At 47.1% G+C, this 20,814-nt stretch overlaps 1 protein-coding gene across 1 annotated transcript in view; it reads right to left on the reverse strand.

Annotated features, from left to right (window-relative positions):
* Positions 1 to 2,858: 2,858 nt before the first annotated feature.
* The window catches only part of Bcl2 (BCL2 apoptosis regulator), a 171,296-nt gene continuing 153,340 nt past the window's right edge, over positions 2,859 to 20,814 (reverse strand). Inside the window, exon 2 of the mRNA XM_059280751.1 lies at positions 2,859 to 8,081. Coding sequence (XP_059136734.1) covers positions 7,947 to 8,081 — 135 coding nt within the window. The 3' untranslated portion in view covers positions 2,859 to 7,946. The remainder of the gene's footprint in view (positions 8,082 to 20,814) is intronic.

Genomic DNA, 20,814 nt, shown 5'->3' on the forward strand with positions numbered 1-20,814 from the left:
TTGTCCCATAGGTAAGAAATGACAAAACATACAAACAAGTAAAAACACTGCATCAAGTCGGGTCTTTTGGTAACAGTGAAGGCTGAGATGTTAAGTAGTATAGGTTAAGGATGATATTTCCAAGGATGTAGATTATTGATAAATAAAGTGAGAAAGGGAATCGGCTGCATTTACTTTAAAAGATAGCAAACAACAAAATGGTGTTCTGAAACACATTTGCAACAGTACACACACAAGCACATACACACACATACATACATTAACACACAGAGACACAGTAATAAACATACACTATCATTCACACACCAACCGCACATGCACGAGCACACACACACACACACACACACACACACACACACACACACACACGGGGGAAGGATATTTACAGAAGACATGGGAAGGGAGAAATTGTGAGATCAAAACAGGAACAACAACAATATACCTTGCAAGTTAATGGGAGACCAAAACAGGAGCAAGACGTTGGGGGTGAAGAGCTCTGTTTGCAGTTAATATAGATAAGAATACGTTCCTCTTTGTCCTGTGTTTGTTCGATCCATCTGCACCAGATGTGCTTAATCACATGTGGGCAGGAGCTTTGTGGGCAGGAAGTACGTTAGGATGTATGCTCGCCCTTGATTGGACCTGATGGGAAATGCAGTGGCCTTTATAAGCCTTTATAAAATGTGACTCGTTGCATTTCCTGGGAATGCTGGGATGGGCCTGGCCAGTCTATCAACCTGGCCAGTATTTAATTAAAGCTTGCTTCAAATTCAAAGTATTTAATTAAAGCTGGCTTAAAATTGTGGTAGTGGTCATTTTATCAACAGGTGGGATTAACAAAACCTCAACCCCTTACCTTTATACCACAATTTATAAATCAAGAAATGTAACAAGAAGAAATCAGGGTCTACTTCCACGGGAAAGAGAATAAGAGAGCAGCAAGTGTTGTCTGACCTAATCTGTAACTTTCCCACTGACAGGCATGACGGTCTTGCCAGTTCTTCAGATGGTGCACACTTGGAGAGCTAGACAAAGAGACACAAGCAAGAAGACCTCACAGAGTCACTGGTTGGTGTTTTGTTTTGTTTTTTTATAATGTGCATCCTAACGAAGCTTCGTCTTTTCGATGTGAAGGAACAAATACTACTGTCTCCATATTTGGGGATCAGATGCTGAAAAGGGAAGGAGCTTTTCTTTATGGCTTTTAGAAGCCTTGAAAGGCTATAATGCTCATGTGTAAGTCTCTGTTGAAGATGATAAACTACAAGATAGGAAGAGGCTAGATTTGGATCACTGATGAAAGATAGGGGCTCATGAAGGCCACTTGCATCCACACTTCCTGTTGGCCACTACAGAGGTGGGCAGTTTTAGGAACAAATGTATCTTTTGAAATGTCTTTTCTTTTTTAGCTAAGGATAAAAGCTAAAGATATCCAAAGGTGTTCCTGTCTGCCATCTTTATGACTCAACCTGAGTATTCCAGTATTCCTATCTGTCATTTAAACCTTTTGAATATATGTCCTATCATCTCTATTTGATCATGCCCTAACATGTATTGGCCATGTTCCCTTCAGCTGAACATGCTCAGGAACACATCCTCCCTCAAGGACTTTCTATAGGAGCATGTGGAGTCTCCCTGACCTGATTTATTTATGGAGGCCAAGAAAATGGTCCCCATAGGGAGTGGCACTGTTAGGAGGTGTGGCTTGGTTGGAGTGGGTGTGGTCTTGTTGGAGAAGTGTGTCACTGTAGGCATGGGCTTTGAGGTCTTCTATGCTCAAGCTATGCCCAGTGACACAGTGCACTTTCTGTTGACTGCCGATCAAGATGTAGAACCCTCAACCCCTTCTCAAGCACCATGTCTACCTGTATGCTGCCATGTCCTGCCATGATGATAATGGACTAAACCTCTGAAACTGTAAGCCAGTCCATTAAATATTTTCCTTTGTAAGAGTTGCCATGGTCAAGGTGTCTCTTCACAGCAGCAGAAACCCTGAGACAAGGTCTAAAATGGCAGGACCCAAGTATAAGTAAGAAACACTATATCTCTTGTAACTTAAGAGTTTATTCACTCCCCAGCAAGTGTTGGTTTAGTTGTCTTATAATATTAACTACAGAATGCAGCTTTTAGCTTCTCAACTTTTCACATGGTATTTCATATTGTGGAGTGATGATGGTTAACTTTGTCAACTTGACACAATCCAGAATTCACTGGAAAGTGTCTCTATGAGGGACTGTCTACATTGGGTTGGTCTATGGGTATGTCTATGGGGAATTCTCTTAAGTTATTTGATGCTGGAAGACCCAGTCCACTGTGGGCAGCACCATTCCCTAGGCAGAAGGTCTTGAACTTTGTAAGAGTGAAGAAATTGAGTTGAGCACAAGCATGCACATATGCAGTCTTCTGTTCTGACTGTGAGTGGGATGTGACTAGGTGTTTTAAGTTTTTATGGCTTTGACTTTTCTGCTATTATGGACTATAACTTGGAATTGTGACCTCAAATAAAACCTTTCTCTCCTAAATTGCTTTTTTGTCAGAGTATTTTATTACACTAACAGCAATGAAAATAGGACAGGAATAGAGTCTGGAATCCCCATCCACATGAAAGAACTCACCAAACAGCAACATGAATTCTCTCAGGCAATAGAACTCATGGCTGCTCTATCCTGAACCAGCCCAGGTGACTACCAACCAAGAAACAAAAAGTATTCCTTCTAAGGTGATTTTTAGGGCTTCATTAGAATGTGTTCATGATGGTCCTAGTGGCTTGTTAAGAAGGATTTCCAAAGTCTTCTTTGATAATGGTGAATGGCAGGCGCAGCCACGATAGCATGTTACAAACAGTTCGAGAGGACAACTGATGCTGCACGCTGTACTTTATTTTTTCAGACAGACAAGGGGAGTTAATGGCAATGTAACATTTTCCAATAACACAAACAAAGTGCCATTATATGGAACGGTAGCCAACTGGAGACTTACTTTACCTTAACTATGCAAAGTACACTTATATATTTTCTTGTATGTACAGTACTGTAGGTATCAGCCACATCTAAAAGTATCAACCTTAAAAGCAGCCCATGGATAAAAGTATGAAAATCTTGGTAACAAAGCTTTGAATACAAAAACACTTATTTGTACATTTACTTTACTTAAAAATTACCCCAATATAACTGAAGCCAAAGCAAAGCTTGGTTGAAAACTTAAGATATTATAATAAACAACTCCTCTCTCCAAAGGAAAGTGTCTCCTAAAAGAAACTGAATGTGCCATCAATCCTTCAGATGTTATCTTGGAGGGAAGAATTTAATGAAATGAGCCAGCTGGAAGACCCATGCAGGTTTCCCCGAGAAGGAAGGTGAGGCATTGCCGTGTAGCCACATGGCCGCCACATTAACATTCCTGGGATTTCTGATAAGCTGGCTTCTCCATCTTCCATGACTGTCTTTTGTCTTCTGTACTGAACTTGGAGCACAAAACACTGGCTTCACAGTATTTTTCCTGGCTATCCATGGTGAAGTGCTAACGTATATCATTCATCCCCCACCTGTTTTTCTTTGTGCCTGGTGAGATGCACATTGCATAGGTGTCTATAGACGGAGGACTGAATGATTCCCTGGGTGAGTCTAAGGGATGGCTACAAGCATTTACCTAATTCAGTCTCACAATGTTTTATTTAATTCAATCATATCTAATTTTTTTCCACATTGTGTATAATAAACATTGAGAAACAGATGTCTCTACCAACTGGAAGGTTGTTGTTTAAATATCCCATTGGTTATAATGTCAAACTTACTGTTTAAACACTCATTAGCCATATCCAACTTGAAACATATGCTATTGCATGGCCATATTGAGCCAGACTTTGAACTATGTCAATGTCCCTGGAATCTAAATGTACCATAGAGTTTAAAAATGATCCCCAGTTCTTGCAAAAAGCCTTTAGAGGAACATAACATTGACCCTTGTAAAAGTCCCTCGTTCCCCACAGTTCTGATTTTGCAGAAGACCATCACACCCTGGTCCAATCAGGGGAATGTTCTACTCAAATAAGAATTCTTCCTCCCTCCCACCTCATAACAAACGCCCTTTGTCCCTCTAATAATAATGACATAGAAAAATCCCTGAAAGATCCAAATTGGGCAACAATACAGATCTGATTAGAGCCTTCATGGGCCTGACAATGTAGAATTGTATTTCTTAAGAAGTGTGTAACCATATTTGTCTGGGCTGCAATAGACACCACAGAATAAGATCAGACTAGAACTTCAGCAGGTCCCTAATTTCCTTAGACTGGCTTATATTTCAACCTTTTCCTGTTATTTTTTCCTGATAGAGTAGGTGTGCATTTCTAACCATAAGTGATAAGAAAGTATAAAGACACCCACCACCTTCAAAGCACAGTTAGAGTTGAAGTTCACATTTATGAGTTGTTTTAGTCTAGGTTTGATTAAAAATACCGACTATTCACAATTCTGCCCATTCTATTCAGTGTGGAAGCTAGATGTGTGGGTATTATCCCATTATCTACATTCAGTCCTGATTATTATAATCCCTCTTGGTTTATAAGTACTTCCTACACCCTGCTATCCCCTCCCTCAGACATAGCAAGGCTTTTAGATGTAATAAATAGTACTTGCCAGTGGAAAAGGAAGTATGTATGAGTGAAGGTCACACCCAAACATGCAGAGACAAGTGAGTTGGGCAGGATGGAGGGTTTTAGTTGAATTACATGAAAATGCTTCTTTAACTGTCGCTGTCATGAAAATCTCAAGCCTGCACACATATCCAGGCCCTGAAAAGTCAGTGGGGATGAACGTCTCCATTTTTCCACTTCTCTTTCAGAGTGCCTGGGTGAGGCTCCTGGAGCAATGGAAGGCATCAGGGTGCTCTTCTTGTGGGCTTTCTCCAAGCCTCTCAGCCCAGTTTGGGGAGTGTGTACGTTCTGTGTCTGCTTGACTCTGATGTAGAGAAGATTCCAAAGCTTACAAATGAGTTGAGATTTGGGTGTGAAACACTTCTTAATATGAAATGAATGGGGATGGCTCTCTGTTGCCTTATTGCAAAATAATTGACACTATTTTTTAAAGAGGAGGAAGAAAAAGACCAGTCAAGGCTTCTATAGACACTCTTTTCTTCTAACATGTTTTTAACAAGAAAAATGCACCATCAACTACTCTGAGAGCAAGAGCAGCCACAGTACTGTGGCTGGGGTCACAATACTGGGGTCCAGTGACTGGGCAAATTTGCCATTCAAATCAGAAAACAAAATCCCACACCTGAAGGAATCCTATGACCTTTTTCTTCCTTTTAATATATATATATATATATGTATACATATTTCAAATACTCTACAAATCCCAGTTTGAACAATAACAACAAAACCAAAAGAGAAACAGGTTTTATATTAAAAATGTCTGTGTTCTTCATAGTTCCTTCTAAAGCAGCTTGAAGGAGCCCGCCACTTGGCGTGTACTGCAAGCCGACTCCATTACAATGATCTTGGCAGGATAGCAGCACAGGTTTGTTATTCCATATTCATCATGTGGAGAATGTAAACCTTTCATAGGATAATATTTTGCTTAAAAATTAAAATAACTTGAAAAGTTCTGACCATCCTGTTCTCTGAGACCAAATGGGGAGGTCTTACTTTCCTGCCCTCTCCATGATACAAGGTACCTCTGCATTCGGGGAGACAGGCCCAGGGCAAGGGGCAGGAGGACTCCTGACGCATCTGTGTTGGAACAGGCCACACAAAGCAACTCTCTGAAGGCCCAGCTGCCATAGCCAGATTCTAACCCTTTGCTCTCTTCCCCATCTGGATTTCCAACTGAATGAACCTCATGGGTTTAACCAAACATGCATGTAATCCTAGGTAACTTGAGTTAAATGCTGAATCATCCAGGGACGAGTAAACCTTGAAGAAACAAGGTCAAATGAACATCAGCTATATCCATCATAATAAGTATCTGGGGGGTCTATACAGGCAGAGAAGTGAGTCCAGACGAAGCAGCTGAGGGGGCAGTGAAACCCAGGCTCTCTCAGACCCCTCGTGTCTCTCAGGCTTATCCTACATTCTCAGAAATGCTTTTGAAGAATCAAGAGACGAATATCGCAAATGGAAAAATTATCTTTTTTGTTTGTCTTGCTAACAAAAATTCTAGAGGTCATAACTAAATACAATTTAAACAATGCTGAGATGCATGTATTCTTTTCGAAAGCAGCTTTTGAAAAATCAACCACAGCAATAAACACTGAATGAAGTACATTCCAAAGTTCATACAAATGAATGATACAGAGTCTGATAATGCCACAAGGTTACTCCATAAATGTCTCCACACTGGTTCTAAACTTGAGAGAAACAATGTTTCCCCTTCACTAGCTGGAGATTTTACTTGTTTTGTTATTCCTCTACAATTCCCCACTTTTTTTTTTTTGCCTCAGGATGTACAGATAATTTCTACATTCCATACATACCTGAAACCTTTTTTTTCCTCTCCCTCTGTCAGATTTCCAAATAAAACCAAACTATAATGACAAGATAATGTTTTACATGTAATTCCATAGACACAGGTCATCGAATCCTTGACCTCGCTTCAGTGCTTCCTGTAGGATTTATGGCCCTCCCCAGAGTAATTGAACGCCTTTCCTTAAACAGGGCAGACCACTGCTAACAGGTACTTGTGGCTGCCTGAAGGACACAGGCTTCTTTTCTGGTGTGGTGATGTCCCTGCCCTCACCGCGTCCTCTGGCAGGACAGGCACCGAGCCTTCTCCTCTCTCTGAGGCAAATGTCTTAGGAAGAGTCGTGGAGCTCACACTCCCGATGAAGCAGGCCCCAGGAAGTGAGTCTCACGATTGCTCTTTCTTACTGTGCAATCCTGAGCTCTGTCAGCTTCCAGACGCTCAGAGACCGCCAGCTCTGTTCCAACCCCTGTGCAGAGGCTGTTAAGGGCCAAGGCTCAGCCAGGCCGAGGCCTCACTGGGCCACAGGGTAGACTCTGCAGATGTTGCTCTCCTAAAAGCAGGCACTTGTGGCCGCCTGACGTTCTGGGTGACCCCATTCTTCCAGATGCTGAAGAAGTCACCACACGTCCACTTCCTCGAATCTAGAAGCTTCTGTTTCCTACTCAGAGTGAGTATTGGAGGAGGGGTGGGGGTATCCAAAATATATGAATATCTACAATCAGGGCTTAAGGTACTGGATGATATTGTATAAACTGCTAAAATGCTTCTCGGCACAATTGGTAGCTTAAAAAAATAATTTCCTATAGTTTAAGGGCATTTTCCCATCACTGTCTTCCAGTGGGGATGTGTCAGTGGGTACCAAGTCCATCTGAAGTCCCCAGCCTTTGTCCTTTGGCTGGGTATGTACCATGTGAGTCATATACAAAGTCCCCTCTCCACCCAAGGAAGACCAGACTTCCTTGTAGGCATCTGGCCCCCACAGTATCCTAGACCCCAGGGTCAGTTTATACAGATCACATGGAGTCTTCTCCCTGTCTTCCAGCAGCCACACGACAGGCTTCCCCCCAGCAGCCAGGGTCCTGGGTCATTTGTCTTTAGATGGTGGGCCAGTCTGGTCAATATGGAAAACAGATTGTTGTCCAGAGGCACAGGCCAGCAGGTGGAGCCACAAAGAGGTGCTTGGCAATTCCTGGTAGGGTTTCCAAAGCCTGGAGTTTCAATGGAACTGTCTTAAATAAATAAATCTTTTTTTTTCTAAATAATGTAAAAAATAAATGATATTTCCCTTTGGCAGTAAATAGCTGATTCGACCGTTTGCCTGAATGTGTGTGTGTGTGTGTGTGTGTGTGTGTGTGTGTGTGTGTATTCAGCTTTAAAAAAAAAGATCACAACTTTGTTTCATGGTACATCGTTGATAATGCATATTGTTTGTACTGCTTTAGTGAACCTTTTGCATATTTGTTTGGGGCAGGTCTGTGGACCTCACTTGTGGCCCAGGTAGGCACCCAGAGTGATGCAGGCCCCCACCAGGGCCAGGCTGAGCAGGGTCTTCAGAGACAGCCAGGAGAAATCAAACAGGGGCCGCACACTGGGGCCGTACAGTTCCACAAAGGCGTCCTGCAGTGGGGGAAAGAAGAAAGAACATTAGCCACCAAGAGAGCTCAGGAGGCCTCCCCCCAACAGGATAGTGACAACACGTGTGTCCCCATCATGACAGGCAACCTCTGAAGTCAGCCAGGGATGCAAAACTACTCTTTGGAGGAGGTGATGGCTTGGAAAGCAGCTCCCTTGGTCAAGAGGTGTTTCCTGGCAACCCGTTTACATGTCAGGGGCCCTGGGCCGCTGCAGTTTGTAATAAATATGTAAAGCAGACTAGAAGCTCTTGTGTACAAAGCTCTTGTGAAGCAGGGCTCATCCCAAGTAACTACCACAGAGGGCAATGGACAAGAACGTGTTCAGGGTAAGGAAGGCAGTAAAGACACTCGGAAAAAATGGGCAGTTTTGCAATTTTTTTTTGCTATCATAGCCATTCATAAAAATGATAAAGCATAGTACAGGCAATGTCTCCCACATGATTTTACTGTGTTTTTACCGTATCCTAGGCATTGCTCTAGACACCTAACATGCGTTATTTTGTTTATTCTTTGTACCAATCTTACTAAATCATTTTACTTCTTCCTGTTCAGAAGGTGAAAATCTTGTCTGCCTGTTGTAACAGGGGCTGTCTGTCATGGGACAGCTGTGAGGGAGTGAGAAGGGCTTGGTGTAACTGCCAAGATTGTAGGCTGCAGTTTGGATGAATAGTCAACCTGGCTCATTTCGAGGAATTTGCTTTGTAAAACCCTACGAGTAAGTGGTAGCAGAAGCCTTGCAGAAGTTAAGGAATGTGTGCAGTCAATGGTAGAGGCAGGATCTGAACCCGGATCCAAGCCAGTGCCCTTCACTCTGCCCTCCCTGACATGGGATTCTGGATGTGTGCCATCTAGCTTTCCACACGATGCTGGGGTAGAAGCAGTTCTTCACACTGGTGCACAAGTGCTTACTGCTGAGCACTTCCTCAGCCCTCACACGGTTTTGAATCTGCCCAACTCTACCCGTATGCTTATCAATCTAGTCCTTCTACTGAAACCACCTCTGAGGATCCTGAAGTAGCAAGGGGAGGCTAAAGGCAGGATGAGGGGAACTGCGCACATTGCTAAGTTTATATTTACATAGATATTTTCAGAAGTACGTGGTTTCCCGCATCATACTTTATAAACAAATTTTATAGTGTTTCAAACTTTAGGAATTATAAATATATTTATATAATATATATTATATACCTTTCTATAATATAATATATATAATTATAATTATATACCTTTGCACACGAGGTATTTATCTATTCATTTTAAAAATAATAAGTTCCTAGAACTCTATTGACAATACATCAAAGTTGTTACCAATAATCATGAGGATTTGTGCTGAACTGTCCTTGCTACCTCCTAGTTGCCTTCTGACCAATGGCACTGTTTGCAAAGCTGGCTATGATTTAGGGCAGTGGTTCATATGAAGGACTATCTTGTCCCCCAGGGAACAGTTGGTGATATCTGAAAATATTGGTCCTCATTATTTGAGGCAAAGGAGCTATTGGCATGTAGTGGGCAGATGTCAGCGATGTCGACATCCTGTAAGGCATGGACAACCTCTACTCAGAAGAACGACTCAGAGCCAAATACCAATGGCACTGATGCTGTAAAGTTCCCGTTTACAGGACGCTCAGACCAAGGGCCAAAGAAGAACAAACAGCCCAGACACAGCAATGGCATTGGCCACATTAGCAATGGACTGAGTTGCTAGCCCCCAAGCAAATGCTGGGCATCTCTGCAGGGGCTAGGCTAATTTTTGCCAGGAGGGGGCGCAAATGATTTCCTTTATATATTCATTGTTGAGTGTGTCTAAATTTGAGTTTCAGAAAAAACAGCAAAGGGCACTAATGAAATATGTGCACAGTTCTCTCAGTCACCGTTCAGGTTCTACTGTGACAATTCACGAAGAAGCCGCCGCCTTCCCTGTGCACAAGGAGAGACCATCTGACAGGTGGAGAAGGAAGCCGGCTGCCGCATCCAGGGGTCCTCTCCCATCTCTCACAGCCATGTGTATGTGAGCCCTAAAGGCCTAGCCAAAGATATCCCAATTCCTCAGGGCGTCTTTCCTGGGCTGTTTTTTAATTCACCTTTCCATTGAGAGGGGTAGGCTGCTCCTTGAATTCCTTCAGTTTTCTGTGGCAAAATCTAAAACAAATCAAACTATTGGTCATGTGACCTTCCTGATCATTCGGCCATCCTGGGAAAGTGGCAGAAGCAGAGACGACTCTGGAGGTGGGGAGGGTAGTTTCTTCCCAGGATGCCTGGTGCATAGTGCCAGGGTACTGAAGCAATGTCTCCCCCGGACCCCTCTCTTTCTGGAGCTGGGTAAGCCCTTCATGCCTCCAACCCTCCTCACCAACAGCTTCAGACAGCATTCCAAGGACCATTTCCCAAGTACATTGTAAAAAAACAGCCTTCTGAGAGTGAGGTAAGCTAAATTAGTCCCTCCTGGCCCAAAGAGTGGGGGTGGGTTTTGAAGCCCCAAGGTCTAGGAAGGCCTCCAAACATGCAGAAGGATCTGGGTGACTCTCCAGCTCTGAAAATCTATTAGTTTGTGGCCTTAAGCAAATATCCAACTCTGAACCTCATTTACCTCACCCATAGCTGTACAATTGGTGGCTGTGAAGAGTAACACGTTTCTTCAATTCATCTGTCAGTGTGGTCCAGAAGGTAACAAACGCAGTAATAACAATGGGTCCTGTTGTCTGCCCTCCATGTTGGCCTTTGATAGCTCTGCACGAGCTCCACCTGCCTATGCCCTCACCTGCCTATGCCCTCCTGTGGGTATGCCTGCTTGCTTCTGCATGGAAGCTGCTCTATAGCTCCCTAAGGAGGCACCTTCAGCTCTCGAGGTGAAGTGGCAATAGCAATGTCCCCTTGTCCCATATAGATTACTAACTAGCCCATCAGATTGTAGGACAGGGTGGTGGTGAATCATTTAATCCCTGGAGATTGCACGTGGCCCCTGAGCCCTGTCCTCTGTAATTCTAACATGCAAGGGGACCCTCTGGGTCCAGGACCTAACCTCTGAAGAGCCATTTTCAGAGAGACTCTTGCTTTTTTGAGCATCCTGATTACGGAGATATCTGAAGTCTATTTAAACAGCCTGTCATTATTTGTTTAAGTTTGAAAGCATTTTAAAACTTCATATTTGCCCATTTTATGTATTAAAAAAAAACCAAAGGGGTTAAGACCCTATGCTGTTCTTGCAGAGGACCCAAGTTCAGTTCCCAACACTTAGATTGGGCAGCTCACAGCTGTCTGCAAATCCAGCTCCAGGGGATCAATGCTTATGGCCTCTTGGGGGGACCTGTATTCATGTGCACATCCTTACTCCCAAATACACATAATTTAAAATAAATATTTTCATTTTAAAAAAAGTAGGAAAGAAAACCCAGGCCTTTGAATGTAATTCTGGCTAACTCTGTCTACATGTCCAGTGGCTGCAGGTCCTTGCTCATGTCAAGGCTGGAAAAGCTTCCTACACTGCATCTGTAGGGATCAGGGATGCTCACAGACCCCAGGAAGGTCTTTCCGCTGGCCCCCACCTCAGACAGGGGAAAACCCCAGTCTGGTTCTGTGCAAATTTCAAACTCAGAGGCCACAGCTGGCCTTAGTCTGCATTCACCCAGGGCAAAGTACCCAACCCAGAGTAGGGACAGACAGAACAGACAGCCTACGAGTGTCCACATTGCTCCACACTGCACCATGGGGTAGTGCTCAGCCTGTCTCTGGATTCTCAGTCTCTCTCACACATCCCTCTGGGAGGCAGCTCACCCTCCAAATTTCCCTTCCCCCACTCAGAATCTTCTAAGAAACATCATTTAGGCTAAGAGAAAATAAGCTTGGAAAACTCAAACTGAGCTAGTTGGCAAAAATGTATAATATTTAAATAATATCAAGAGCCCAAAAGGGTGTGGCTGGGCTGGCTGGGTCTGGGCTTTCCAAGAAGCCTTGTCCAGGCTGTGACCCCAGGCAAAGTGAGTGAAGAGACCCTGGGATCTAGGAGCACTTCTCAAAGACTTAAAGTGCTACCTTTTCCTTAATGATTACACTTGTTTATCTTGAGAAATTAGCAAAACCCACAGGCTGCGTTTAACAGAAGGACCCCCAAACAACTGAAGTACTGAAAATAAGACCGACACAGCCACATATGGGTCCACAAAACGGAAACTCACCCTGAAACATGCTAGTGTGCCACAACAACTCGTGTGCGTGCATGCGAACACACACATGTTCACGCACATGTGTGCTTCCCTCCCACCCCGAGGTTCTGCTCCATCCACACTGGGCCTCAGCTGAGCATCCAGGTATTTCCAAAAAACACACCACAACAGAACACTCGACTCATAGCTTCCCGATCACTTGGCACCCACCCTTCGTCAGATCTGCCTTTCCCACGACTGCCCCAGCAGCCACCGCTTCTCCTGTGTGTACGGCTTTCCCTCCAGCAGCTAATGACACCCCTTTCTGGGTAAATTGGGACCAGTGAGCACAAACTACCACAAGAGCTGGTTTGGGTGCACTAATCTCCACCCGTGAGCTTGATTCTACATCTTCTATGGCTTCTGGAACCTTCCTCCACCAACAGTCCCCACCCCAGCACTATTCCAACCTGACCCTTTCTTCTGCCTCTTCTCCTGGCATAAAAACATTCCAGCTTTTCTCACAATGTCTGTGCTGACGACGCATGATCTCTCTTTCTCCCTCCAGACACGCTGCCAACCCCTTTCTTTGGTTCTCTTCCCACCTTCATGTCACTGTAGTCTTATTTCTTCCTCTCCCTGGCCTCTGACCGCCTCACGACAGTCCCACCTGCTGCGTGGTTAGCTGCAGCGTGCTTGCCAGGCAGCATTGTACACGCGCCTTCGGCCATGGCAAACCAGCCACACTCCACACTCTTCGGGGTCCCTCTTGCTTTCTGGAGACTTTCCTCCTCTGACGGTGCAGATATGTGTGTGATGCCCTGGCTTCTGCCTGGATCACTGTCTCCCTCTGTCAATCCCCTTTTCTGTCCCCATGTTAAATACCACCCTTGTGATCGTATCTGAAGTTATTATATTGATTCCTATTCTCATTCAGTAGGATTCATATTCCAGCTGCTGTTTTTCTTGTTGCACGTGTATGTTCACATGGGGTGTGCATGTATGCATTCAGGTGTACACACATGTGAAAGCCAGAAGTTAACATCGGGTGTCTTCTTCAGGTGCTTTCTGTCTTATTTTTTGAGACGCTGAACCTAGAGCCTAACAATGTGGCTGAACTGCACAGCTGGTGAGCTCAAGGAACCCTCGGGTCTCTGCTTCCCTGGTGCTGGGATTACAGGTGCCTGATGTTGTCCTAGGTTTTACCTGGGTGCTAGTGACTAAATTTAGACCCTCATGTGTGCAGCAGGCACTTTGCCAACTGAGTCATCTCTTTAACCTTCCTGGTGCATTCTACCAGGTCCTGTAGGAACTACAATAAACCTGCCCTGTGTGACGGCCAGCATCGTTCCCTCCACCAAGTCTGTGCACACAGCACTGGTGCACTGGTGCACATGGCACTGATGCACTGGTGCACATGGCACTGATGCACTGGTGCACACGGCACTGATGTACTGGTGCACATGGCACTGAGGCACTGGTGCATGTCACTGATACACTGATGCACTGGTGCACACGGCACTGATGCACTGGTGCATGTCACTGATACATGTCACTGATATACTGATGCACTGGTGCATGCCACTGATACACTGATGCACACAGCACCAATGCACTGGTGCATGTCACTGATATACTGATGCACTGGTGCATGTCACTGATATACTGATGCACTGGTGCATGTCACTGATACACTGATGCACTGGTGCACATGGCACCGATGCACTGGTGCACACGGCACTGACTTGAAAGAGTTGTACTGTTAGGTTGGGTCCCCCACAAACAGACCCAAAGACAAAGACTGAGCGTACGCTGTCTACCTGGGAGCTGACCGCAGACGCTGAGGCTGAGGAGTGGAGGTGAAGGAAGGGAAAGGGACAAGCCACAAGAAAGGCTCTGTCCTTGAGACTAACCCTGATGGAGAAGCCCACGAGCCACTGTGGAACAGTGAGCTGGGAAATGCCAGCAGTGGCTTGGAGCTGTCCCACACAGGGGCCGGTGCCACAGGCTTCCACGTGTGCATGGTGACGTGGGCTCCAGAGCAGAGCACAGGTTTCACACGGCCTGAGCTGGAGGTAGAAGAGTAGGGAGGGTGATGTCCACAGCACTGGTGACCACCAACACACACCTGAATGACCACGTCTCACAATCACCGCACGGTTTCCAATCCACGCTCTCCTCCTCCATTGCGCTCTGCCATTAAATAGCCAGGATGATCCATCCACTCGAACCTGTCACCTTCACTCTGTTCTCTAAGACCAAAGCTTCCAGGCTCTGGACCATCCTGGCTCTTCTCCATTTCTTCTGCTTTTCAGGGAACTCTTGCTCATTCACAGACCTGAAACACTGTTTTCCACAGGCGGTTTTCCTCAGCACTAAGCTAAATAATTCCCTTGCCACATATGTTTGTCTCATGCAGGTCCATAGTTTAGTTCTCTCTGGCTCGGGGTCTGTCGCTTACTAGCCATTTGACAAATACACATGGAAGTGGAAGAAGTTGATTTCTTTCACTTGTTATATAGCAGAATTTCCAAACATAATCGAATGGACTGTTTTTGTTTTTGTTTTTCAAGACAGGGTTTCTCTGTGTAGCTTTGGCACCTGTCCTGAAACTCACTCTGTAGCCCAGGCTGGCCTCGAACTCGAACTCACAGAGATCCGCCTGCCTCTGCCTCCCACATGCTGGGATTAAAGGCGTGCGCCACCAAAGCCCGGCTTTAATGGACATTTTTAAGAGAAGGGACACTTGAAGACCAAATAAAAGACTAACTTATCGAAAACTCACTATCCTTCAGGGACACTGGAGCTGCTGGGTGGAGGGGCGGTTGGAGCTTTCCACCTTGTTCCTGATACACGTTTGCCCTCACCCTCTGACCTCTGTCTGATGGACATTTTTATACAGAAAATTATAATAAAAAATTCTCTCAGCAAAAAAAGAAAGAAAACTCACTACCCTCTGCAGCAGCCTGCAGTTTCTTCCCACAGGCCCTGATGCTCAGTCCATTCCCAAGGACGCAGCACAGCACCTATGTGGGGCCTCGCTGGTCAGTGTCTGCGCTGCCTGAGTGCCAGGCACGGCATCACTTCCGTCATCACTCACTGGGAACCTCCATGAGGGAGGTGTCCTGGGCAGCATCTGCCCGCCCACCCTCTGTGGGGGAGCCCTGCAGCGCGGTACCCACACTCTGTCGGGGAGCCCTGCAGTGCGGTACCCACACTGTCGGGGAGCCCTGCAGTGCGGTACCCATACTGTCGGGGAGCCCTGCAGTGCGGTACCCACACTCTGTCGGGGAGCCCTGCAGTGCGGTACCCACACTCTGTCGGGGAGCCCTGCAGTGCGGTACCCACCCTCTGTTGGGGAGCCCTGCAGTGCGGTACCCACACTGTCGGGGAGCCCTGCAGTGTGGTACCCACCCTCTGTCGGGGAGCCCTGCAGTGCGGTACCCACACTCTGTCGGGGAGCCCTGCAGTGCGGTACCCACACTGTCGGGGAGCCCTGCAGTGCGGTACCAACACTCTGTCGGGTAGCCCTGCAGTGCGGTACCCACCCTCTGTCGGGGAGCCCTGGGGTGCGGTACCCACACTCTGTCGGGTAGCCCTGGGGTGCGGTACCCACCCTCTGTCGGGGAGCCCTGGGGTGCGGTACCCACCCTCTGTTGGGGAGCCCTGCAGTGCGGTACCCACACTGTCGGGGAGCCCTGCAGTGCGGTACCCACCCTCTGTTGGGGAGCCCTGGGGTGCGGTACCCACCCTCTGTTGGGGAGCCCTGGGGTGCGGTACCCACACTGTCGGGGAGCCCTGCAGCGCGGTACCCACACTCTGTCGGGGAGCCCTGCAGCGCGGTACCCACCCTCTGTCGGGGAGCCCTGCAGTGCGGTACCCACACTCTGTCGGGGAGCCCTGGGGTGCGGTACCCACACTGTCGGGGAGCCCTGCAGTGCGGTACCCACCCTCTGTCGGGGAGCCCTGGGGTGCGGTACCCACACTCTGTCGGGTAGCCCTGCAGTGCGGTACCCACCCTCTGTCGGGGAGCCCTGGGGTGCGGTACCCACCCTCTGTCGGGGAGCCCTGGGGTGCGGTACCCACCCTCTGTCGGGGAGCCCTGCAGTGCGGTACCCACACTCTGTTGGGGAGCCCTGGGGTGCGGTACCCACCCTCTGTCGGGGAGCCCTGCAGTGCGGTACCCACACTCTGTCGGGGAGCCCTGCAGTGCGGTACCCACACTCTGTCGGGGAGCCCTGCAGTGCGGTACCCACACTCTGTCGGGGAGCCCTGCAGTGCGGTACCCACACTCTGTCGGGGAGCCCTGCGGTGCGGTACCCATACTGGAGAGACACACTTACAGAATGCTCTCTAGAGTGAGTGTGCACCAATCCAGGGTACTGAAGCTGGCTTCTCCGTGTCTGTTACACAAGGGAGAGGGCCGAGGTCAAGGGCTATTTCTGCACATTCAGGCGGACGTAAAGACGCTTCGAAGGGGCGGGAGACTCACTCCCAACATCACCTACTTGCTGATATTAAACCGTTGGGCCCAAGAGGATGCCAGTGAGAGAAGGCGAAGGGAGGAGAGAACACAAGCCATCAGCAGAGCCCGGAAGCTCTCTGAGGACAAGGAAGCCGTGATTGTCTTGACACCAGACTTGGCTCTGAGCAAAAACAGAAGCACGCACTCAGAAGGAAGTGCGGGCTGTTTCTACCTGAGTGAAGCAGCTGGTGAGGAAGTGACTCCATTTCCCCCTTATCGTTTGGCTGGGCAGGATTTCCTCTGCAGCCGCGTTGTGCTGAATGGGCCCTGAGGGTCCCGTCTGCAGCAAAGGCCACGCTGGCATCTGTTCCCTGTGCCTCCTGAGCCTCCCCTGTCCTCCCAAAATACTGATTTCAGGTTTGAGAGAAAAGGAAAGGGGAAAACAGCCCATGAACATCGAGCTGAAGGCCACACAGCAGCCTGACCTCAAGGTGGCAGAGGGATACCCTGACGAAGTCCATTGTCCAGTCAGTGCAGGCCAATGTTAGAGAGGCTCTGGGCCCAGAGGGTAGGACTCTTTGAAACACAGACCAAAGACATACATGCAACGAAAGCTAATCTAAGCATCATTTGGTTGTAACGAGAAACCTGCTGGACAAATGGCAGGAGATAAGAAGCCCCAGTGCAACAAAAATAAAACCGGCCCAACTGCAATGGGCTGGCCAGGGAAGTCTGGGTCTATTTTGTTATGAAAATTTAGCCAGGATGCAAATGAGGTGGTGGGTCTCAGGAGCTAAAGAGGGTACGAGATGAGAAACCTGAAGACAGCTTCGTTTCTTGAGCAGAACAGTCTGAAAGTCATTTACAAAGGTACGTTTGCAAATGCTTATGTTCTGTAAGCCAGAAGGCTGGTCAAAGGGTACTCAGCCATATCCAGCTGCTACAGGAGACCCACACCCAGAGACAGCCAAAGCCCTGGGTAGGAACTTGGAGGGTTCCTTGGGCCACTCACCACCTGACCCTCGTAGGTGAGAGATGGGAGCAGAAAAGGAGCAGGGATACGAGCTGGTGATGTACACCAGCTATGCAAATCCCACAAGGAGGGCTGCCTAGCCACCTGCGGCTCAGGCCCCTCCTGCAGGGGGAGTTTGTGAACATAATTCAAAAGACATACATGGGAATGGGTGCAGGTGAACAGCTGCGCCCTTCCATTCACCGGGTTCATAACAGAAGAGACTGGAGGCTCGATCAGTACCCAGTCCTGGCACCTCATCTTCAGCTTGCTTGTTCATTTTGTCACCAAACATGATTTTGTGGTCCTGTCTCCGTCCTATAACTTCTTGGTAATATTCTAAAAGCACACAGTAGCTTTAATGGGCATGAGTTTTCTCAGTCCACTGAACACATTTTGTGAATGCAGGGATACCGATCCTGCAGCGTCCTGGCCGGGAGAGAACACACTCTTTTACAGTTTGCTTGCAGAGCCTCAGCAAGAGGCGATGGTATCGGTTACTTTTCTTGTTAGTGTGCTAAATTACCTGGCTACAAGGGAGGAAGGATTTATTTTGACTCATGGTTTGTGCTGTCCATCATGATGGGGAAGGCATGGTGAAGTGGGAAGCTGCTAGATAGCATCCTGACAGACCAGGAAGGGAGAGACTAGGGTGGGGAGTGGAGCTGGGTCCACCCCCAGGAACCCAAGCCTCATAAGCCCCACCTCCCCGACCTCCCCAAACAGCACCATCAGCCCGGGACCATGTGTGCAAACAGATGAGTTTGTGGGGGTTGTTTGTACATTTAACCCAGAGCAGCGTTTTTCTTGGGGGCCTCATACCACTGGCCTCAGCAACCTGCCTACCAGGGCTCTGGCCTTGGAAGAGTTTCCCCACTTCGCTTTCCAAATTCTACTTCCTCCCTTTGGCCAGAGTTCTTCCTGCTGCTCAACCATTTCTGGCTTTGGATTTATGACATGTTATTTTTTGGGGAGAGAATATCAATTTATGATACTGCATTGTTTAGGAAAGTATGTTGTGCAAAAATCTTAGTACAATTAGGTACTAAAAAGATAGCTAGCCAAACTTAAAAACAGGCAAAAAATCTGAATTGGCATTTTGCCAAATGATCCTGACATGACCTATAAGTACATGAAAATACATTAAGATTATTAGTTACTAGGGAAATGCAATTGAAACTATACTGAGATGGCTGTAATCTTTAAACGACAGTAACTAGTGCTGGTAAGGGAGTGACATCTGGAGCCTTCAGTGGTGGTAATGGGTGTGAAAGGGTGCAGCCGTGGTAGAAAACAGTTTGATGGTTCTTTGAGAGGTTCCATGGAACTATGGCATGGACCAACTGTTTAACTCCTAGTATATAATCAACAGAATTGAAAACATATGCTCATAAAAACTAGTGCAGGGGTTTCACATCAGCACTATGTGCAGCAGCCAGAGTAGACACAATCGGACTATTTGCTGACCGATAGACAGACGAAATGCAGGATGCCACACAATGGAGTGTCGTCCATCCACAAAGGGAGGGGGCGCTGACAGGTACTACAGGCTGCGTGAACCTTGAAACAAAAGTAACCAAGAAAAGCCTGGCATGGAAATTCAAATACAGCACAATTCCACTCACAGGGAATGTCCCACATAGGTAAGCTTTAGAGACAGAAGTCAGGTAAATGGTTGCAGGAGCTGGGGAGAGGAAAGATTATGGAGTAACTGTCTGTGGGTACAGAAATCCTTTTAAATCAATAAAAAAGTTCTGGAACTAGATAATGGTGATTGCCATGAACTCTTAAATATTTTAAAAAATGATGAATTGATCATAATATGTGGTATTTCATGGTATGTATGAACTATATTTAAGTAAAAATAGCTATATTTCTTATAATCCATAAAGAGGAGTGTTAACAATTTTACATCCTATGGAATTGGACAGAAGTATGATTCCGCTCTCCACAGGGGTGTGTGGTGTGGGGAGACTCCTTTGTTATTAATTTCTCCCCTACTGTTATCCTCTAGAACCACACAGTGATAGGATGGCTCGGAAGACCTCTTCTGGTGAGGACTCCGGCCTGCTGAGCATCCCGTGCTATGCGGTGAGAGGCTGACATCCCTGCAGCCCTTCCATTCCTTCCTCTGTGAACTGCTGCACTATCTGGGCACGTGCTGCCATGGTCTCATTCTCTGTTTCTCGTGTGTCTGCGGGGATATGGCTTGGGATGTGCCGTGCATGCCAGAACATACATTAGAGTAACTGTTGCAGATGGCGACCTCTGGATTCCTCTCAGAGTGGTCTGTCTCAACTGTACTCAGGCCCCCGCAAGGCCTCAGAACGCTCTGTGCTCGGGCCCCTCTGCTGGGCCTCTGCTCTCCAGCACTGGAGAAGGTGCCCTGTCTCTGGTGTTTCTCTCTGCCTTTATGAGAATAAGCCAGTTATTTGTCCCAGAAGCCCTTCCCCAGCCTCCCCATACCCCATGTTTCTACACAGCATCTTGCATATTATTATTTTGTTGCCTAGGTTGGTCTCAAGTCGGGTTTGAGTGATTCTCCCACCTCAGCACCCCGGGAGCTGTGACTAGAGGCATTCAATATTGTGCCTGGCCGTCATGCTAATTTTAGTTAGTCACGAGAAGCCAGTGTGCCTCAGATGGGGAGAAAAGTGTGAAGCTCTATTTGTCTGGGGAGCCAGATCATGCGATTCTTCATGCCTCACATGCAGTTTAGCATTTCGATAGACCCACCGCTGTCTTTCTTGGGATCTGTGGCTACCGCGTGGTCACTCACCTCCTTGCCTCTTGTCATCACCCTGCCTGCCCCTGTGCCCACTTGAATATGAGTGTGAACATAAGCACCAATGCTCTACAGGACCAATGGCAGCTGAGCACACTCACCCTGTAGGTCATTCCTTGGGCCACACACACAGTACCCCACTGTGTCTGCCATGTGGCCTGTGAACATGTGGCATGGCCCAGCATGTCACTGGAAGAGTTAATTCATGAAAATATGCCAAAAATGGGAACTGAAAGCACATGCTTATTAAGTTCTGCAGCTTGGCCTAATCGCTGTCATCAGTATACCGAAGCTGCGGGGGTGGGGATGGGGGTG

Source organism: Peromyscus eremicus, chromosome 15 (assembly GCF_949786415.1).
Source record: "Peromyscus eremicus chromosome 15, PerEre_H2_v1, whole genome shotgun sequence".
Classification (NCBI taxonomy): domain Eukaryota; kingdom Metazoa; phylum Chordata; class Mammalia; order Rodentia; family Cricetidae; genus Peromyscus; species Peromyscus eremicus.